This window comes from Empidonax traillii, unplaced genomic scaffold (genome assembly GCF_003031625.1).
Source record: "Empidonax traillii isolate 1590-97213 ecotype Southwest subspecies unplaced genomic scaffold, ASM303162v1 scaffold204:size1584377, whole genome shotgun sequence".
In the NCBI taxonomy this organism is placed as follows: domain Eukaryota; kingdom Metazoa; phylum Chordata; class Aves; order Passeriformes; family Tyrannidae; genus Empidonax; species Empidonax traillii.
In genome coordinates this window covers 895,990-916,907 of record NW_020955397.1, presented here as the reverse complement: position 1 = coordinate 916,907, position 20,918 = coordinate 895,990, and the positions used below count along the sequence as shown (strand labels likewise).

Genomic DNA, 20,918 nt, shown 5'->3' with positions numbered 1-20,918 from the left:
TCCAAGGGCCACATCCACAAGCCTTTTGAACACTTCCAGGGATGGTGATTCCTGGAATCACCCCGTGCAGCCCGTTCCAAATGCCTGACGACCCTTTCAGTGAAGAAATTTTCCCTACTAGCCAATCTAAACCTGGCGAAAATTGAGGGGCTGTTTCAACTTGTCCTGTCACTTGTGCACACCCAGGGGTCCCCTGCCTGCTGCCCGTTTCTCCTTGCAGGGGAAAGATTGGCCTTTGCTGGCAGAAGATTATGTAAAAAACGCTCCAACTAGGGAGAGATAAGCTCTTTTTAAAAATAGCCAGATCGGGGCGCTGGCCAGCCCCTGCCACCTGTTGCTGGCTGCTCGCACGGTATATGTTTAGTAAAAGGGCAGATTAAGGAATTGGCCACCACCTGCCACTCGCTGTGGGTTTATTTATTCCAGGCCCTCACTGGGAGTCAAGCACCTGCCAGCACCTTTATTTTTAAATATTGGCTTGATTTATTTCCAGAGATAACAGGTCTTTCTGCGTGGGGCTGTGCTGAGTTCCCATCCCTAGGGACCCGCAGGCAGCTTCCCCAGGATCCAGCATCCCAGTGCTGGACAGGGAGGCAACAGAGTAATTTGCCTTTGGATGGGATTCTCCCGTGCAGGATCCCCCATAGACCTGCACCCCACTCCCCACTGTGAGTGAGTGGGGCAGACACATCGCCTCCCATCCCGTGGCCGAGGGAAGGGGAACTGAAACGGCGCCTGGGAACGGGCAGCCAGAACAAAATTAGCAGCAGCAGCAGCGCCAGAGTGGTGGGGAAGGAGCGGGAAGGGGGATGTGAGGCAACACGGGGTGAGCCACAAGCCGGGGAGACGATGGGGAAGGGGCGACGCACCCCCAAGCGTCGATTGTAAGGTTGCAGTTTGCTTTTGGGGCTGGCAGGCTGGGGGAACTGAAACGAAACCCAGCTACAGGGCGGGAAAGGGAAGCGAGAGCACGGTGGGATGGTGCCGGGAGCGCCGCGGCTCCAGCCCCTGGCGCGGCGCGAACGCCCGTCCTCCGTTTGGGGACTTGTCTTAAGTGGTTTTCCTCGAGGTGACAGTTCGGAGGCCTTCAGCCTAATGGCTCCTGCCATCTGTTCCCTGTCTGGGCGCATTAGGTCCCTGTCCCCATGCCTGCAGAGGCGCCTACCTGGGCCGGCAGAGCAGGAAGGAGGAGGGTGCGGAGGGGAGCGCGGCCCCCGCGCCGCTGCACCGGCTGGCAGAGCGCCGGGGTAATGAGGCGTGTGGCCCCCGTCGCCGGGCAGGGATGGCACTGATGGAAGGTGGTTTGCATCAGATGGCAGATGCCACTTGCCATCAGACCATGCCTCGTCGCCTCTGGAAAGCCAGCGGAGCAGAAGGGCACGCGGTGCGCGAGGTGCGGTGGGTCCCCAGGGTGGGGCCTCTCCACCTCGGCTCCACCAGGGTGGGGAGGAGCCATCAGGCTCCCAAAAAGCTCGGTGCTCCACCTGTCCCATCTGGTTCTGCAGAGCTGAGGACCCAGCTCGATGCCAGTGCTGGAGGATGCTCCAAGTGCTCCCCCCTGCCCTCCCTCCAGCACTGTGAGCTTCCCAGGATCCTGCATGGTTTCCCAAACGCAACCCCAAAATCAGGGCAGGAGGGCAGGATGTCCCACCATGGGATCTCAGCACCCAGGGAGCCACCAGGCCCTTGTGGGAAGGGGATGTTGGGGCTGGGCTGTGGGTGAGATGTGTGGGGCAGAAATAGTTCGCAGTAGTGAGCGGGGTCCCAGCCAGACTGGGGGGGTCTAGACGAGGCAGCTCTGCAGCTTACCGGGATTTAACGTATTATTTAAACCTTCTTACCTAAAAATTCTGTGAAAACACGGAAAAAAAAAAAAAAAAAGTGCAGGATTTTCAGTAAGAGCTGTAGGGGAGGGACTTTGCATGCAGTTTGCAGGGCTGTGTGGCGCAGCCGCCCCAGGCATCGCTGGCAGCAGCTCGGGGCGCCCGGGGGTGAGCGGGGAGAGATCAGACACGGGATTAGGCTTTTCCAGAGCCGCCGTCTGCCTTTGCACAATGCTCTTTGTAAGGGTGCCTGGGGGACCGGGGAAAGGGTGGGATTTTTTTTTTTTTTTTTTTTTTCGGATGGGAGGAGGAATAAAGCTCTGCTTGCCAGAAGGGACAGGATTCAGTCCCTGGTGCAATGAGCTGAAGAGGGAAGGTGCCAAGAGATTCTGGCATCGCTGGGGAAGGAAAGCACTGATTCCTCCTGCGTCCCCACTCACTTGCTGAGCTGGAGCCGTCCTGTCCCGGAGCAGAAGCGCTGTGCCAAGGCGAGGGGCTGATGCCTCCCCCTCTGCCCCCTCCCTGCCTGCACGTGCTGCCGCCAACCAGGAGGGGAAGGCACGGGGCAGGCGCCGGGGCGGTGTGGGAACCCTGGGGTGCACGTGGGGCCTCTGCTGAGGTTTCGGGCCAGCGCTGGGAGAGGAACCAATGACTTCCCTCACCCTAGCCTGGGGCTGACTCAGCGCCCACCACTTGATGCACTGGGCTACAGAGGGTGGTGAGACCCCCCCACCCCTCCTGGGCTGGTCTTGCTCTGCTCACCATCCCGCTGATGCTCTCAGGGGGCTGCTTGGGTGGACTCTGCGGACTTCTGGGGCTTGGGGAAGTGGTGATGAAAGGTTTATCTTCATCAGGCAGCCGTGGCCTCTGCCCTCGGTCCCACGTGTCCCTGGCCAGTGATGCAGCGTGACACGAGCCATAACCACCAGCTGCACCTGGGAAAGGGTTCCATTTCCCACAAAGTGCTCTGGGAGGAGTTGCTGGAGGTGGTGACCCTGAGTGGCAGCCCCTGCTCCCAGAGTAGCACAGTGAGAACATGTGCCTGGGGACCCAAAGAGAGAGGCTTCTGCCTGGGGACCTGCTTGTCCCTCCCCTCTCTGCTCTATGGAACAGCAGCTTAAGCCCAGGAGTGTATCCCTTGGTGACACCCAGTCCTGGCTGCCTTTGATTCATCAGCTGGCACACCAGGGTGGGAGAGGGAGGCAGATCCATCACGCTTCTCCAGGGTGGGTTTACCTGGCTCTGTTCTGTGGTGGTTAGTCGTCTGCCTGCCAAGTATTCCCCGCCAGCCTGGAGACTTAAAAGCTGGAGGAGAGGCTGCTCTGCTCTAATTGACAGATCACAAGTCCTGGGACTTCCCTGAATTAATCTGTGCCAAGTGCAATTGCTGAGGATCTCTATTAGGTAGAGAAATGCAACAAACTGAAGCACAATCCTGTGTATCCAACTTGGGTTTGGAGTTTGACAGTGATGGTGGCTCTGTGACAGTCCCCCGTGCAGTGGTCCCGGTAGAGGAGCACTCTGTCCCTGAGGTGACTGAGTCTGGCTTTCCCATCCACCCCCAGACCCTCCCAGGGTCTCTGTGAGCTTGTCTCCCTTATAGATGGGTCAATCCTACATCTCCCTACCTCAGTTTCTCTTTGTACACAGGGGGATAACAGCCCTGCCCTGCTCCATGGGGTGATGGGGAATCAGCCCAGGAATCCTTCACTCCGAATCAGTGCCATGCCAGCACTCAGCTTCCACCACATTCTCTGCTTGTTGGGATTCAGGCTCACTGGGGAGGGAAGGAGAGGCATGTGGAAGTTGCAGAGATGTGTCCCACCCGAGCCAGTTCTGGAAAGCCAGGCCCCATTGCATCTGGGATCTGTTTATTTACCATGAAGCGTTCCTTTGGAGAGATAATGCTAAAAGGATGTGCTCAAGTGTCCTGGCCTTCATCATCCATGCAAGCACTCACTCCCAGCCAGCTGCTCTCCCACGAGCCCTCACCGCAGATCATCTTTCCTGAGTGCCCAGCTCTTATGCCAGGGCAGTGGATGAGCTCCTTTGGTCTCTGGACTCATATGCCCAAATCATGAACCCAGAGGTTCAGCTTTGTGGTGGGTGTTTTAAGTGGTGCTGGTCCCCACTGGAAGCTTGTCTGTCCAGCCCCATGTCCCACCTGGCACAGCCCCACATCCCATGTCCCTGGTCCCCACTGAGCCCTTTTCTTCTGCCTTGACAGCTCAACTCGCCCATGAACTCCGTCACCAGCACAGAAGACATTAAACCACCCCTGGGGCTCAATGGAGTCCTCAAAGTGCCAGCACATCCCTCAGGAACGATGGCCTCCTTCACCAAGCACATATGTGCCATCTGTGGGGACAGATCTTCAGGTAAGGCTGGTGCCTGCCCCGGGAGGGGCTCACAGCAGCAGGCTCAGGATATGGGTGCCCTGGGAGAGGGTTGGCATGACTGCCCAGCTCCCTGTGGCGCAGCTTCCTGTGCTCTCAGAGGAGAGATGAAAAGTCCCTTGTTGACCAGCCTGGTCCAGGGCAGGCTCTGAGCTGAGCTGGCAGACCCCAGCCCTCTGTTTAGCAGTGGGGTTACATATCCTCAGCCCATCTGAAAACAAGGCATCAGGGAGTGTCCTTCCTTCTCCCCATCCTTTGATCCACAGTGGTACTGTCACACAGTGCCAGATAAAAAGACGAGCTTGACACAGAGTCTCTCCACTCCTGGGAGGTAAAGATGTGCTAATTTCCTTTATTCTCACAATGTTCTAAAAGCACTCTGCTCCACAAGAGCTTTAATTGCCTAGTTTGTGAGTCCTTATGGACCCCTCCTGTGCTGTACCATGCACCCACCCTCCACTGCCAGCCCAAAGCCCAGGGCTGAGTCGTGTGCCTGGCACGGGGAGTTCAGAGGGGGCACAGAGGGGGCCAAGGGCTTTTCCTGCATGTGAGGCAGGTTGTAGCCCACGGAGGGCATCCTGATTTTATGGAAGCCAAGTCAGGGCGAAACCGCTGCTCTTCAGCTCCTGCTCACGGCTCCAGGAAACCTTTGCTTCCCCCAGATCCTGCTGGGAGACAGGCCCCGGGAAGGGGGGTGAGGAGGAGACATTTCTAACCCGAGTCTCATCCCCCACAGGAAAACATTACGGGGTTTACAGCTGCGAGGGCTGCAAAGGCTTCTTCAAGCGCACGGTGCGGAAGGACCTCACCTACACCTGCCGCGACAACAAGGACTGTTTGATCGACAAGCGCCAGCGCAACCGCTGCCAGTACTGCCGCTACCAGAAGTGTCTGGCCATGGGCATGAAGAGAGAAGGTAAGGCCTGGCCTGGCCTAAGCACCCGTGGGTGCTGCAGGAGTGTTTCCTTCCACAGGAGGCTCCGTCAGGCTCCTGCCTTGGGCGTCACGACGGGCAGCAGGGTCAGCATCACCTTGCCGGGGTGACAGGAGTGCCTGTGTCTCATTTATATGGCCCCAGCCAGGGCCTCCGGTGGGCTCCAGAGCAGTGCTGAGTCCCACAGCGGTGCCTGGTGATAGCTGGAGTGATGATGGTGCTCCAAGCCCCATCCAACCTGGTCTTCAACCCTCCCAGGGATGGGGCAGCCACAGCTTCTCTGGGCAGCCTGTGCCGGGGTTTCACCACCCAGTCCAGTATCTGACTTTTTTCTCATGGGGAAGAAGAAAGAAATTCAGTCTCATGAAAAGTAGCTCTCCCTTCACTGGAACTTAAATTTAGGATCTAAACCCCCATGGCAGTGCCCCTTTTAAGTGCTCTTTTTAAATGCTGACTCTGTTCTAATCTGCTGGCAGAACAGGCTTTTACCAGACGTGACGTGAAAATGACCCCAGTTCTGTGCTGCCTTCTCCCCTTACATCTTCAGAGCCACACTTGCCTCCCTGACAGGCTGATAAAACCATCCCTGTGGCCAGCAGAGCTCCAGCCTGGGTGCCTTTGAAGAGCACTTAGTCCTGTCTGGAGCACTGATTAAATGGGGCAGTGCTGGAGCTGCACTGAGTGTTGGGCAGACCCTGCCAGGCTCGATTTATGGGGTTACCTAAGGCCCCACGACGTGCAGAGTCATCAGATGTCAAAGCTGTCTGTGCTGGAGGTGTGGGGGGATTGCCAGAGCACCCAGGAGACCTCGTTGGTCCTGCTGAGCTTAACCCTTCGGTGCTCAGAATGAATCTTCCTGCTCCACTGGACCTCTGATCTTGAACTGAGAGATTGAGGCATTTGGGGAGTGCATGTGAGGATGAGTGGGACAGTGCAGGCGTGGAGAGGGCTGGCATTGCCCTGGATGCTGTGCAGAGGGGCAGAGGTGTGGGGAGGACTGGATCCAATGGGAGACGTGCAGCAGGACAAGGAAAGTCTGATCTAAAACCTGAGCCCTGGGAGACTCAGGGGACTAAAAAGAAGCCAAGAAGTCTCCTGTGTGTTCAGCAGCAGCGCTTGCTTCTCAGGGGAGAGACGTGGCGCATCCCATTCCCCTGACATTGCCTCCAGAGTCTTCCTTCAGCCCCTGGAACATCAGCCAAAGTCTGCAGGGTCGGGAAAACCAGCAGGAATGCTGTAACTGCAGGCTGCAGTGACATCCTGTGAGCAGGTACCCGCTCCGTGCCTGCCGTTAGCGGTGATTGCATGGGCAGCACCGCTCAAATTACAGGTCCATTAATTAATTTCTAAATGGTGGTGGAATTCCCCAGGGAGCGCGTACAGTAGGAGGACTCGATTAATTCATCTTGATTAACATTATCACAATGAATAGCAAATGAATTCATAACGATCAGACAGTTATTTAAAAGGGTGACAGATGGGATCTTGGTAACTCCTGGAGTGCACTCAGGCGGTGCTGGCTGATCTGGTGAGGACAGCGTTGGAGAAGGGCAGGAAGCTGGTGATTTGGCAGACAGTAGATGTTTGGGGCATAATCCACATGTAGGGAAAGCTGGAATAACTCCCCTGGTCCCCAAATAAAGCTCTGTCTTGTTATAAACCTAGATATCCAAGTGTTGGCCTGGAGCTGAAAGTCAGAAATTGGATCTCGCTGAGCTTTGGTTTTGAGCGAAACTCTTTGAGTTTTGAGTTTTTGAGTGAAACTCTTGAGTTTCAGGTGTGATATCCACATGATTTGTCAAAAAAAAAAAAAAAATCTCTTCCCATTGCAGCCATCCCAGGTCACTGCTGCTGCCCAGCCACTTTGCCAGCCAGGAACGTTGTCCTTGTCCTTACACCAGTCTTGTTGCATCCCACCTCCATTCTGGGGAAGAGTTTTGGGCTGAATCCTGCATTGCTAATTCATTTTGCCTAAATACAACATAACTGGCTTTCTATCCTCTAGCATAAACTGTTGTATCTTTTAAGTAACAGAGCCAGGGTAATGGGCCTCATTTCCCTATAAAATATCTTGCTCTGGAGACCTAATTTATAGCTGCATAAAGGCATAGCAGATTCCTGCTGGGAAGTATCTCTCTTGTAGCCTGAAGGTACTTGAATGTTGTGGAAGTACAGTAAAAACCCCCTAAAGTGAGTACTGTAGCTGTGGTGGGAGGCAGAGCTGTGGTGGTGATGCTGGGAAGAAGAGGGATGAGAGTCACAGTTGTACCCAAAGAGGAGCTTTTAGTCAGCTGAGAAGTTGGATTAGAGAAGTAAAATCAAGTAAAAAAAAAAAAATCAAGAAGTAAAATCAGGACCTCTTGGGCAGCTGATGAAAGTCTGGAAGGGTTTGAACCTGACATCTGGGGGGTCTCTAGATGAACATGCCAAGAGCAGACCTGGAGGGATGAGCCTTGTGCTTGGCCAGGGTAGAAGAAGCATCACCAGGGAGGTGAGAGGCAGGTAGGGGCTGTGGGGTACTGCTGGGAGGACAAGGATGGCTTCAGGGCTACAAACCTTGGCTTAAAGGGGTGAAAGTCTCCAGAAGTAGAAGATTCTTCCTGTTGTGTGCATCTCTTCTTGCTGTTCCCTGTCAAAAACATACAGGGTAGCTTGTGGTGAATGAGCCTCACGGCTCTGAGATATTGCAGCTATAATAAATAAGCAACTGGGAACATTTTTCCCCTATGAATTACTGCCAGCTGTGTGAGGCTTTGGTTTTTATACTCTGTCTCCCACTAAATACCGGATAGTCAACAAAATTAAGATTACCATCAGGGATCTTGACTAATGCAGGGATTATTATTACTATTATTGTGGGGGTGGCTGTTTGTATCCAGAAGCAGAACTCTCCCTGCTTGATCTGTTACTCATTAGGGTCCAAGGTGTCCGTGGATCAGCAGCCTTGGATTTCAGAGGGGAAAAAAGTGGAGAGACCGCCTTGGAGTTAGGGAGGCAGGGGAGGGAGTAAACACCGAGGGGTCTTGGGATGAAGGGGTCTAGTGTGCAGCAGTTAACATCGGAGGTGAAGGGGGTCATCGGGGGCCACAAACGCCGTTGCAGCTCGTCGCTGTCTCGTGTGAGGAGGTCCCGGCCCCTCCGTTGCTGGCAGCGCCGCCGGCTCGCAGGAAATACCAGCGAGGAGCCCTTTCTCATGCTCCCGCCGGCCGCCCTTGGACGGCTCGCAGGGAGCAGAGCGTTGGGAACCGGGCCAGCCCAGCCCTGCTGCTTCCCCCCCGGCGCTGCCCCCGGACGCGAGCGGCTCCCCGGGCGAGCCAGGCTGGCTCCGCAGGACCTGCTGGGCCGGGGGCTCTGCGAGCGGGAACCCCACGTGCCATGCTGAGGGCTGGGAGCGCCAGTGGCAGGTTTGGTGCCAACTGGGTAAAATGGGTGCTGATGCGTCTCCGCTGCGTAGCTGACCCTTGGGATCATTCCTAAATCCTGCGGGTGCAGGTACCGTAACAGCGTGGCCCCGGTACGGCGTGGCCACAGCTTGACTCCACCAGCCATGCTCTGAGCATCCAGGACATCTGTCCATCTGCACGCCTGATCTCTGGCTTCAAGGCTTCATTAAACTTCATGGCCTGAGTTAATTCTTCCTCTTCTCCCGTGGTGGTGGGTTGGTGTTCCCCCTCTCTCTGGCTCTGCTGTTGAGCTGAGGGGTTTAACCTGGGAGGGGTTGGACTTGCAGCATCTCTAGTCCACAGCCTGGAGACCTTCCCCTGTCTCCAGGGAGCTGCTCAGATACACCACTTAGTCCAGAGAGACTGAAGATTCCCCCTGTTCTAACTTGGAGCTCAGCTGCTGCACTAACAACAGTCTCTCACTGAGCTGTGCCCAATCCCCTGCCGTGGCTGTGCATTCGCTCTGCACCCCCTGGAGCTGGAGCCATCCCGGCTCTTGGACCATCTCTTGGGAGCAAAAGGGGTCTGGGGAGAAAGAGCAGGAATTCAGGTTTCCGACCCACTGCCCAAATGAATGTAAAAGCAAGCAAGTGGCCACAGCCTAGTGGAGGGGCAGAGTTCAAGTGTGCAGTTATTTTGAGTAGTAATTTTGGAATGGAAAATGTCTTCCAGCTTAATGAGTTTGTTTCTTATATCCTTTTAAAGTGCTGCTGTTTAAGGCAGCTGGTTAAATGATGCTGGGTTTGTTTTTTTGTTTTTAAGGATGCTCTTGGGTTGAGAAAAAGGGTTTGGTATATGGTTTTCTCTCCTTTACCACGGTTGCTGTTTGCTTCTACTTCAGTGCCTGGCTTTGGAGAGTGAAGCAAGCTAGGGATTTTTCGCTGTTGTTTTCCAGAGCTGTTCCTCATGTGAACTAACTGCATGCAAAGGTTTCAATCCACCTCTTAACACTCTGAAGTTACATTTTTTAATTACCACGGTGGTATTTGGCGTTCCTTAAAAAATTCCAGTAATCATTTGAAAATACTGGAGAAAAAAAACCCCACCATTTGTTTCATGTGTCTCAGCTTTTGAGGTTGTTTACAGTAGCAGAAAGCTGCACCTCTGAAGAAAAAAAAGGTGACACACGAAAGCAAAGCAGAAGAAACACTGTCTGAATTGGTTTCCTCAGCTGTCGTGGCATTTTCGATACAAACAGGTACCTCAGGCATAAGCACTTCAAGGTGCTGATGATCCACAGTGAAGATGTGGCTTCATAAAAGGCAGCAGAGCCCAATAAATTCCCCTGTGAGTGAAACGGAAATTCCCAATAACCCCCCACCCCCAGCTCCTCATAAATAATGAGCCACTCACCTGCAGGGTGAGAGAAGACTGAGGAGGTTTGGGGGTCAGAGGCTCTTTGGGCTGAGCATCAGTGCCTTCCCCATTTGCTGACAGGCTCTCCCTCCCCACATACTCCAGGCACTGGTGGGAGGGAGTGAATTCTCCTTCCCCAGTCATCCACCCTGGTGCTCCTGGAAGGATGGATTTTCCTCTCAGAAAGCGTTCATGCGTGTTAACACCGGGTGAGTGGTCATTAGGGCTGCTGTAGCCTCCACATCTATCCCAGCAAACATACAAACCTGTGATGCTCCTACCCACGAGGGCTCTCAAAAACACCTCTGCCCTGTGGAAAATCCTGTCTCCTTTGGGCCTCTTCCTCCCTTTGTTAACATCCCTTTGGTACAGAAGTGTAGTGCCCCCTGAGCACCACCCACAATGCTTGGTTTGGGCACCTGAACTGGAGTGGTTGTCACTTTGCAGTGGACTCAAACCTGCTTTTTGAGCCATCAAATGCTGCCCCACGAGCAAAGACGAAGTGCCCAGTGTGATGTGGACACCAGCAGAGGACGGGTCTGGCATTTATTGCACATCAGCCCTTGGACCCAGAAGCTGAAGCTCGTCTGCAACCCACGGGATGAGACATTTTGGATCTTAAAGAGGGAGAGGTCACCAAGAAGCGGTTTGGACACATGGGGTTCCGTGTCTCGCTGTAGCATGGCCTGGGGAAGCGCAGATGGGCTGGAGAAGCTCGAGATGAAAAATGACAGCAACTGCCCTGAGGCAAGTAAAGACCAAATCAAGCAGAATAACACGGGAACCTCTTCATCAGGTGCCATGGAAAACACAGGCTTCTGTCCTTGGCTCGGCTCAGACATAGCTGGAGGAGGTGGGGCCGCCTCTCCGAGCTCCCTGACTACGACATCTTTTTTTTTTCTCCTCAAGTGGATTGCAAGGTTCAAATGCTCCCCTTATGTTTAGAAAAATCAGACTGGAGAAGCTCTCAGCCATACGAGTCTCCTTGAGGAAAAACAAAAGCGTTGGCACAGCCGTCAACACGGAGGAGAGCGCAGGGAAGCTCAACTCTGGAAACATGGCGTGGCTGGGGGAACCACAGCCTGGGGCTGCTGTGCCTTGCAGAAGAGCATTTTTTGGGGTGCATCAAGCAAAATACCTGGCTCACATCCTGGGTTTGGATAGACCCACGCTGCTGGTGAAATGCTGAGCCCACCCCTCATGGGGGTGGGCAGAAAAATCAGCGTTGTTGTTGGGAACAGCACAGTCCTAACAGTGGATCTTGTCTAACACCCACAGTCTGAGAGGCAGATGAAAGGACAGGGACACCAGGTCCTCTCCGTGGCTTCCCTGCATCCATCCCAGCCAAACCCTGTGGTTTGTCCAGACAAACCTGTCTGCTGAGGCAGGAATTGAGTGTGATGGGAGTCAGGATGATCACACTGGTCTGGCAGAGCCCTTGCCAGCCCTTCCCTCCTCCTGCGCTCGGCAGTGGGATGTGTTGCCAGCCCTTCACCTCATTATCACCATCTCACTGCAGCAAGAGCAGCAGAGCCCAGCTGAGGTTTGGAAAGGTCTTTAGAGGTCACGCTGTCAAGTGCCTTGTAATCACAGGCACTCTGTAGTTTATTCCTCTTCCCGAGGTTCTCTTGGACAGCAGCTGGATATCTCCTTACCCACCCAGCTGAGGGGGGCACAGGGAAATCCAGCAGGAGCAAAAAGAACCAAATAGTATCGTGATCTTGGTTTCTAAATTCTTCTGTATTACAGGGATGGAGCACCATCCATCCCAGTGCACAGGAACTTTTGGGAAGCCAAGAAGAATGAGGTATTCCCATTTCAGTGTTACCAGACGGGCTGCCACGCAGCTGTCCCGTTTGTATTTCTCGTTTTAAAACTATAAATAAAGAACAAACCCACAAAGAAACCCAGTTCCCACACCAAGTCCATTTGAAAAATGTATTTTTTTCATCCCCACTGTGGTTTATTTGACTAATCTCTGGGGGGGAGTGGACTCCAGAGATGAGATCCCATATCATTATGGTGAGGGGTCTCCTCACTGCTAGAGATTTTCCTTTATAAAAACATCCCATATTTCTTGATTAAAAAAAAAAAATACTTGCCCTTCTTTCCTTCCTCTGCCCCATGTGCTATTTTTTCCCTACATCTCGGGAAACAAAGTCGCTCTTTTTCTGAGCTGGTGATGTGCCCCTCAGCATATCTACTGAGAAGGAGCAACAGCTTGTCAGGTCCTCAGTAGCTCCAGGGAAATGCTGATTGCAGGATATTCATGCCTGTGGAGGTGGGAGACATGGAGGACTGCTAAGAAGGTGTGTGAGTGACTGGCAGCTCTTAGACAATTCTTCCCTGCTCCTTTCACCTTGGATGTCCTCTCTGAGCTTCTGAAGCAAGGATAGCTGCACCTGCAGGGAATTCCAAGTCCTGGAACTCACAGAATCCCGGAGTCTTGAATGCCAACTGCGAATCCCTTTGCCTTTCAGGACAACTTGTTGGGAGCTGTTGGATGCTTCAGGGTGAATCTTAAATCAGGAAAATGGAGGCACAAGGTTTGAATTCAGCCTCTGGATCCTGAAGGGGGACTTTGGGAGTGCCACACCTGGAAGAACAAGGTGACAGTAAGATGATTGTGGGAATGGAGTTCATGTGTACCCCAAGGCCAACCACAGAGCTGTTGTAGGAGCAAACCTGTTGCGCACGTGAAGAATGAAGTTGTTGCCACTTCATTGCTGGAGCTGCCTGTAGGGAGAGAAAACAGCATCTACAACTGAGTCAACAGCCTCACAGGCATCCCTGAAAGCTACCTCCATCAACCAGAGCCGGGCTGGTGTCCTGCATAATTCCCAAGTGAGGAACAGGTCGGGTTCACAAACACCTAAGGAGCGGCTGAACCTCTTGTAGTGCAGTCACCTGCTCCTGCAGGTGCACACTTTGGTGAAGACCTGTGCATGGGGCATCGTCCTCGGGGGATGGGTGGATAACAGGGTCTCTGAGCTCAGTATTGGGAAACAGCCAGTGCTTTCCTGCAGCCCAGAGAGCCGGGGATGGGATGGGATGGATGGGGATGATGGCAAAGTGATGCCAGGCTGGTCCTGCCTTTGGAGAAGGCTGGCTGGGCTTGGGAACAGGGGGGTAGCAAAGCAGGTAATGCTGTCACTGGCAAGAACTGGGTTTATCTTTGGATACTGGGTGGGAATACACCATCTGCTCCGCCCGGGTAGTCTCTGCTGCCTCAGCCAGCTGGGATGGGGCGAGTGTCGGGATTGCGTGGGGCTGAGCTGGGATGAGTCAGCTGTCCCCTGACCAGCCCCCCAACAAGCTGCAGCACCAATTTTCTGGTGTAGCAGCTCAAAGCAGAGATCAATAGAAATAACTAGTTATGTGTATAATCTCTTCCCATCTGTCTCTTCTGTCTGTCGTTTGTATCAGCTGGATTCAGCCTAATCACGGGCCAGAGCTGTCGTGATGGCCTGTAAGATCCTCTCTCCTATAACCCCTAAAGTGTCTCTGATTCTTCGTGCCAAGAACGTGGCTGTTGGCTTTGGTGAGGCTGAGATTTGCAGATTTAAGGCTTTAAGTAGATATTGTCTCCCCAGACCTCTGTGATGCTTTCTCACAAATCCCGTTGTCCAGCACGAGGAGGAGTTTTCGGGGCTGACACCCCAAGTGATGGAAGTGGTTGATCTCAGAGCAAGGAACCAACTTTGCACCTTTATCCTTAAGACCTGCTGCGACTGTGCATCAGGATTTTGGCATTTAATTCGTTTTATAAGATCCCATTTGTTGAGGGTTTGCCTTTCTCTCAGGATTTTCTTTTATTTAGTAGGTGTTTTATCTCTTCTAATGTGCCCAGAGGAGTTTTGGGTGCATCTGTGCTGTTGAAGAAGGGTTGGCATTAAGGAAAAATTTCTATCTCTTTGACGATTGAAGAAGCAGGAGTAGGGGTGGGGGGTGAAATTTAAGCAGGGCCTGAAAAAGAAGAATCTGTGCCAGACAAGAGCCAGATGGACAAAAGCCACGACACAAATCTAAGCCCTTGACAGCAGCAGCTTACCTGGCTCTGGCAGCCCAAGCAGAGCACGTAACGTGGGCCTGGGGAGCCTCTGCAGCCCATAAACTTCAGAGCAGTTTGCAAAAAATAACCCCTTGCTTTTTTGCATAACAGCTTTCACATGGAAGGAGTGTGAGCGCTGTTGACGTGCAGCAAACAGCAGCACTGCGGGAGGGGAGGGGAGGGAGAGCAGTGGGAATCAGCCCCAGGAGCTGGGTTAATGGGATCAACGTCCATATAGGACTCGTTTGGCATGTGTCTTAATTTCCTGGTTTGTAAGAAATGAGTTTTATATTATAGGTCTTATTTTTGCGCTTGGCATAGAGCTGGACCCAGTGATTGCCTAAAAAGCCTCCTTATGTTACAGGCAGCTCTGATTTCCCCCAAATAACACTGTGCCCCTGCTGCTTTCCTTAAACATCACATAACCAGCTTCAGATTCAGCAGAGAGGGAAAGTGTTGGGATAATTGTCAATAAATAGCAGGGCATTTACTTTACTGAGTGTGTCATTCAGTCCTCAGCAAAGAGCTGGGCAAGCTCAGGGAGTTGTCTCTCATGGCCAGTGATGGATCTCCTGTTGCTGGGGCTGTTCTCGAGTAGACTGAGCTAAAACAAACTGTGAGAATCAACAGTGAGTGGAAAAGTGTGGGATTTAGGGTATATGACATGACGATGGAGGAGGAGATAGTTCCCACTGTAACTGCATAAAGTTCCTCCCCAGGTGTAGGGAAAGTGCGTGCTGGTTTCAAAGGGAGGTCATTAATAATAATGTTATTAGCATCTAATAAGTGTTTTTCATCTCTGTGCTGCTCAGACATAACTCATCAGCATGTGACAAGTTTCTGGCAAGGTTCCTCCTGCCGCACAGGATTTGGGACAGGTCTCTCCTGTCTGTTCAGAGGTTGCCCCGAGCCAAAGGCAGGATGGTGGTTTGCATGGAGCTCCTGTCCCACGGGAGCACCATCCTGCCACGGAGCCCTGCTCAGCCTTTGGCATCACTGGGAGCTAGAGAGGTGCATGACATGAATAGCAGCCTCAGAAGATGGTTGAACTCTGGATCTTTAGTATTCCCTTACTGTATGACCTCAGCCATCCCTTTCCCATTCCTGTGGAGAGTCACCATGTTGCTTCCTTTGCTTTTCTTGTCTTTAACCTTTTTTTTTTTTTCCCAGGGCCTTTCCCTCTGCAGAAATGGGAATTTCCAAAAAAATCCAAGCAGGATCCTCCCTTTCCACACTCCCAGGGAAGCACACAAGGAGCAGCCCTCCCAGGCAGGGGCTGCTTAGTGTCTTCCCCAAACCTCACCCCCTCTTGAACAACCCAGTCCTGAGACCCACTGACCGCATGGGTGGGAGAGCAAGACCTCGGATGTTCCTGTGATCCTTCAGGCCTGAGGATGCTTTGGGATTTCATGGCTAAATAACACCTGGAGCTCCATGGAGCCTGGAGATCCCAGAGTGACGCTGTCCCTTCTCTGTCCACTTCTAGCTGTCCAGGAGGAGAGGCAGCGGGGGAAGGACCGCAACGAGAACGAGGTGGAGTCGACAAGTAGCGCCAACGAGGACATGCCTGTGGAAAAGATCCTGGAAGCTGAACTCGCCGTGGAGCCAAAGACAGAGACGTACATCGAGGCAAACATGGGCCTGACGCCGAGCTCGGTGAGGCGCCTCCTCCCCCTGCCCACTGGGGACACAAAGGGTGGCTTTGGGGCATCAGCAGAGCTGGCCACGAGTGCAGCAGCGAGCCTAGAGGGGGGTTGTCTTGTGGGAGAAGAAAGAGCTCAGAAGTGCAACTTCTTGCCTCTGCTGTCGACTCCATGTGTGAGCTTAGGTGGAAGCCCCTGGAAAGCAGACCCAGCAGCCAGCAGCACTGGTACTGTTCCATCTCACAGCCACAGGGAAGGCACAGATACTGTGAGGCATAATTAGGAGGGCTCACAGAGGAGATTTTATTTTAATTAACAGCCCTCAGTGCTAAAAGGCAGAAAGCCACTCCATGCTCTGAAGAGCTCAGAGTCCAATGGAGCCAATAAACAGACCTGCGTGGCTGAAGTGCAGAGAGATAAGAGCTGTAAACTGAGGGTGTGACTTTTTCAGAGGCAGAATTACACAGCTGCTTGGCTCTGAGAAGAGAAAAGCTGCAGAAATTTGCCTAGAGATTTGCTTTCAAGTTCCTTTCCCATTTAGAAACTTGCATTAGAACTGGGCCCCCTTGGAGCATCTGGGCTCTAACAGGACCTTGTGTAAGCAAGAGAGAGATGACAGGGAAATGGGACAGGACTTGGAGCAACCTGGCATGGTGCAGTTCTTAATGCTCTCTGCTGGGTGTCTGTGAGGCTGAGATGATGAAATGCAGCTATTTCTAGCAAGTGGAAGGACTCTGCAGTATTCATGTTCTGCTACAATAATACTTCATCTCTTCCTTTACACGAGGCTTGGAGGATTGGCATGGGGGTTGGAATGAGGTGATCTTTAAGGTCATTTCCAACCCAAACCATTCTATGATTCTGCTTGGTGGGGCTGGACAAGAGATTTCAGAGTCAGGCTGCTCCTAAGTCTTAAGTGGCTCTGTGGGATCCTCTTTTTGGCCTTTACCTGCAAGGACATCGTAGGGCTGGATGCCTTAGGTGAGGCTTTTCAGTGAGTATGGTGTGGATAGGGCTGATTTGGACCTTCAAGGCTTCCTGATATGGACAGAGCCAATTCCTCAGTGAAACTCTCTGGAATCAGATACAGAGTGTGGTGCTCACCTGCGTTTGAGAGGAGGGTCCCATCACCATGAAGCTGCAAGGGACTTCTTTTCGTTTTGGAGGAAGAGGCAGCTGAGCCGTGGTTAGTGAGGAGCTCAGAGAGGCTCTGACTGCTCTCAGGATTTAAAAACACTTCAGGGGAGTCAGAGCCAGCGTTGTGCTGACTTGAAAACAAACCCCAGAGAGCGAGCTGAAATAAATGGCTTCGTCTGGCACTGCGTCTCCTCAGCCTCTTGTAGCAAATTGAAAGCCGGTTCCTGCATAATTCAACACGCATTACTGTGAACAAGGATGTGTGTTGCATCTAAATAGAAGCAGGAGGCTTGTTGAAATGCCCTATTATTGTCAGGCGATGAGGTGACATTTGTAGCAGGTTTAGCAGATGTATGAGATCAGCAGCTCGAGGCCACCGGATGAGGCGAGGGAAGACAGAGGAGGTGCCGTCCTCCCAGCCCTCCCCTGGGAGCCCAGGTGATGGAAAGGCAGGCAAATGGAGTCCCTGACAGACACGGGGTAGAACACAAGCTGTTTGCTGTTAGCCTGGTGTGTTGGGTCCTTTGATTTGTGCCTCTACCCCTTAGTCTGTCTGCACTGAATGCTTCTGGTGACCTGCAAGGACACCTCCACCTGGCCGTGCCAGGCTGGGATGGAGGTGGCAGGGTGATGTAGGAGTTAACACCCTCCTCTCCCACACAGTATCGTGGAGTAGTTTGGGTTGGAAAGATCAAGGTCAAGCCTGCCATGGGCAGGGACACCTTCCACTATCCCAGGTTGCTCCAAGCCCAGTCCAACCTGGCCTTGGACACTGCCAGGTCATCCTCTTCACTGGGCAACCTGTGCCAGGGCCTCCCCACCCTCACAGGGAAGAATTTTTTCCCAATATCTCATCTAAACCTGCTCTCTTCCAGTTTTGAATCCATCCATTCCCCCTTGTCCTGTCACTACATGTTCTCATGCCTGTCACCTTGTGCCGTGGTTCCCTGGCTGCTCTTGGAGCAGATACCTGTCCCTGGACAATGAGGATGGGTTTTCCTCTGCCCCCTGTCCCTGGCTGCTGGGAATCTGTGCTCCTGTGGTGTAAGCACCACCTTGGATGGGCTCCTGACCGCTGAAAGGCAAAGCCTGTAACTGAGAGGTGTTATCCCCATTAGCTCTTAATTGGCCTTTGATGTCTGGTTTCAAGTCACCAGTTTCTGGAAGATGCCTCCAAGCTCCAGTTTTCCAAGAGGATCAGGTGCCCTTTCGTTCTGTCACACTCCAGCACCCTGCCCTTGCTATTTACTGCAGGAGAGGATTTGCTTTCCATGCAGAGGGAAGGTTTCCAGCCCCTCTGTGCCCAGGCAGGGCCCTCTGGATCTACAGGGAGGATACTTTTAGCTGCCTCTCACTCCATGGTGATTAAGTTCTGCCAGGAAGCGCTGTGGTGGTTCCAGGAATTGCCACCTGAGGTGTAATTAAAGGCTGGGCCCCTCGCTGAGGCTTTGGACAGAGCACCAGAGGTTGGGTACAGCTTGTGCTGCCCACAGAGCCCCAGTGCCAGCCTGGGCTGGGGCACTTGCAGCCCAGCTGGTGAGTCCCAGAGATGGTGACAACCTGCCCAGAAGCCACCTCTGGTAAAAGCTTTGGTAAAAACATCTTACTTGCCTAAAATACCCCTTTTGTGGGGCTGTGCAGGCACTTGCTGGGTCAGGTTGTGCTGGAGCATGGACAGATGGGAGCATCCTATAAGTCATGTCCCCTCTGGGGCACACAGGGCTCCATCCCCATCCCCATCCCATCCCATGGGAGCCAGGACGCCGGGTTTCTCCACCTGGATGCTCCAGTTGACCAAACTGAGATGGCTTGAGGTTGGAGACATTCCTGTAGGCTGCACCACAGTTGTTTCCTCTTTTCTCCCTCGGCCAGGTAAAAGCCTGACCCCTGCTCACATCTCCCTCCTCAGGGGAGAGCCTCAGCTCCCTGGGGGTGAGACCCTCCTGCCCTTGCCCCCCTCAGGTAGCTGCTGGAGAGGAGCAGAGCAGGGGGGCCCGTCCCCATAGCGGTGCCAGCCCCTTCCCATCCATCTCTGCACGCAACAGGTGAAAATACTTCGAAGGCGGGTGCCCTGAGCTTGCCAGAGCCTGGTTATTTTAAGCCTGGAGAATGGGAGGTGGTGGCCATGAGGCACAGAGTTTGGGTTTGATGCCAGGGGACAGCAGAGAGGGCTGGGCCAGGGTCTGGGGCACGGCTCTGGGGGGGCAGGAGGGTGACTGAGCAGCATGACTCTTGTTTGTCCAACCTGGGAGAGGGGCTTGCTGTAGCACCAAGTGGTGAGGAATGGCCTTGCAGGGGGAAAGGTTACACTGGTGTTCGTGCCTGCTCTGCCTCTGAATTCACACCCCTTCCCCCTGCAATGCAGGGGTGAAGTAAACACTGCTCCTTCTGCTTTGGAAACTGCTCTTTTAAGGACATGGAAGAAAAATAACTGTGCAGTCCAGGCTGCTAGATATCAGCAGGGATTACGGTGGGAGATGTGGAAGGGCTCATACATCCCTGTCCAGAGAGGTAAACCCTACACACACACTTGTACCAGTGAGCTCTGCCTCAGTCAGGGTTAGACAGGCTCTTCCAGTTCCTAATCACAAGCCCACTTGAGCTGTTAGCAGTTCCTTTAAACAGGGATTTGGTGTGTTTAGGCTGACTGTCCTCCTTGAGAGCAGATGGTTTTTGTTACTGGATAATATTTCAAAGGAAAGGAGTTTTCCCTTTTTTTTCCTGTAATGCCCCCTCTGGTGCTGGTTTATCGAGCTGGGAGATGCTGGCATGGGGAGCCTGCCCTTCCCTGGGCTGGAGGTCCTTTGATTCATCAGTCAGTGTGATGGATATTGCTTCTCAGCACTCCCAGTTCCCGTTTTGGAGCTCGCTAAAAACCATTACAACCCATGTGGTGGAGAAGCCAAATCAACCTCCTCTCCCCGTGACTGATAACATCCACCTCAGGGGTGGCAGGGAGGCAGAAAGCCCCTTCAGCTGCTTGTCCAGCCTCTCCTCTCCTTGCTCTGCCTTCTCCAAGCCTTTCCATCTCTTTTTCTTGGCAGCCCAATGACCCAGTGACGAACATATGCCAGGCAGCAGACAAACAGCTCTTCACCCTGGTGGAGTGGGCCAAGAGGATCCCCCACTTCTCCGAGCTCCCCCTGGACGACCAGGTCATCTTGCTCCGAGCAGGTGAGTGGGATGGGAGTGCTGCATCTCACTGAGACAGGTGTTACCCTTAGATTTAGGTCCTGGCAGCTTGAGAGCCTTGAACTGATCCTGAGTAACAGCCTCTGACCATTCAGTTTCTAAACAGGATTTAAAAAAGCCCCAGGGGACACCGTGTTGCTGAATGGGATCCAGAATGTTGCACCAGCTGCCAATCAGCTGAAAAATGACTTGGCTTCGTGAGGGGCTCAGAGATGGGTGCTGGGTGATTCAAACCAAGAGACTTAACGCTCTGCCTTCCTCCCAGACTGAGACTTGAGAGACCAAGTGGGCTTGGGCCTCCATGAAACTTCATCCAAACTAAGATGTTTGATCATAATTAAAACCAGAAAGGGGAGAAAAATCTATCACCCTCCTTCTCCCACCCACCAAGATGAAAACAAAACTCTCTGGGCTTATTTTAAATTTCCTTGTGCAGCAGGGGGGCTGCAGGAGCAGGATTTGGGAGGTGGAAAGCAGTTTGCTGGATAAAGGGTCTTCCCCCATCGAGTGAATTCAAGCCCCTGCTGCTGTACAAGGATCGTGGAGGGCAAGAAACCAAGAGCAGAGCTCAGGGAGGATGTGTTTTAGGCGTGAAGCTCTTTGTAAGCTGGGGACTTTGAAGTGCCTGGTAGTTTTAAAAGTTCCTCTTGTTTCCCCAAAATTCACTTTCATAGGGAATTCAAGAGGAGAGAACCCTGCAGAGTGTGGCTCCTCTCTCTGCACCCTTCTGGCCTCCAGGTCTCTGTAGAGAAGGTGCTGCTGATCCACCTTGATGGCAGCGTTCTGACTTTTTACCACAGAAAGTGTGTTCCCCCCAAATAAATCCCTGTGAAATCGGGCAGGAGAGTGTTGTAAGAACCAAGTGCAAGGTATTCACATCAGTGTCAGAACTCTTCTGGTCCAAGGTCTGTCCAGATTGCTTCAGGAGAAGGTGTAGGGACTC

The 20,918-nt window shown here is 53.0% G+C and overlaps 1 protein-coding gene across 3 annotated transcripts in view; it reads left to right on the top strand.

Annotated features, from left to right (window-relative positions):
- The window catches only part of RXRA (retinoid X receptor alpha), a 34,187-nt gene that overhangs the window by 1,012 nt on the left and 12,257 nt on the right, over window positions 1-20,918 (top strand). For all 3 annotated transcript variants that reach the window (XM_027887116.1, XM_027887115.1, XM_027887114.1), the window contains exons 2-5: window positions 4,051-4,201; window positions 4,956-5,135; window positions 15,490-15,659; window positions 19,828-19,957. In XM_027887116.1, the coding sequence (XP_027742917.1) occupies window positions 4,051-4,201; window positions 4,956-5,135; window positions 15,490-15,659; window positions 19,828-19,957 (631 nt within the window). The remainder of the gene's footprint in view (window positions 1-4,050; window positions 4,202-4,955; window positions 5,136-15,489; window positions 15,660-19,827; window positions 19,958-20,918) is intronic.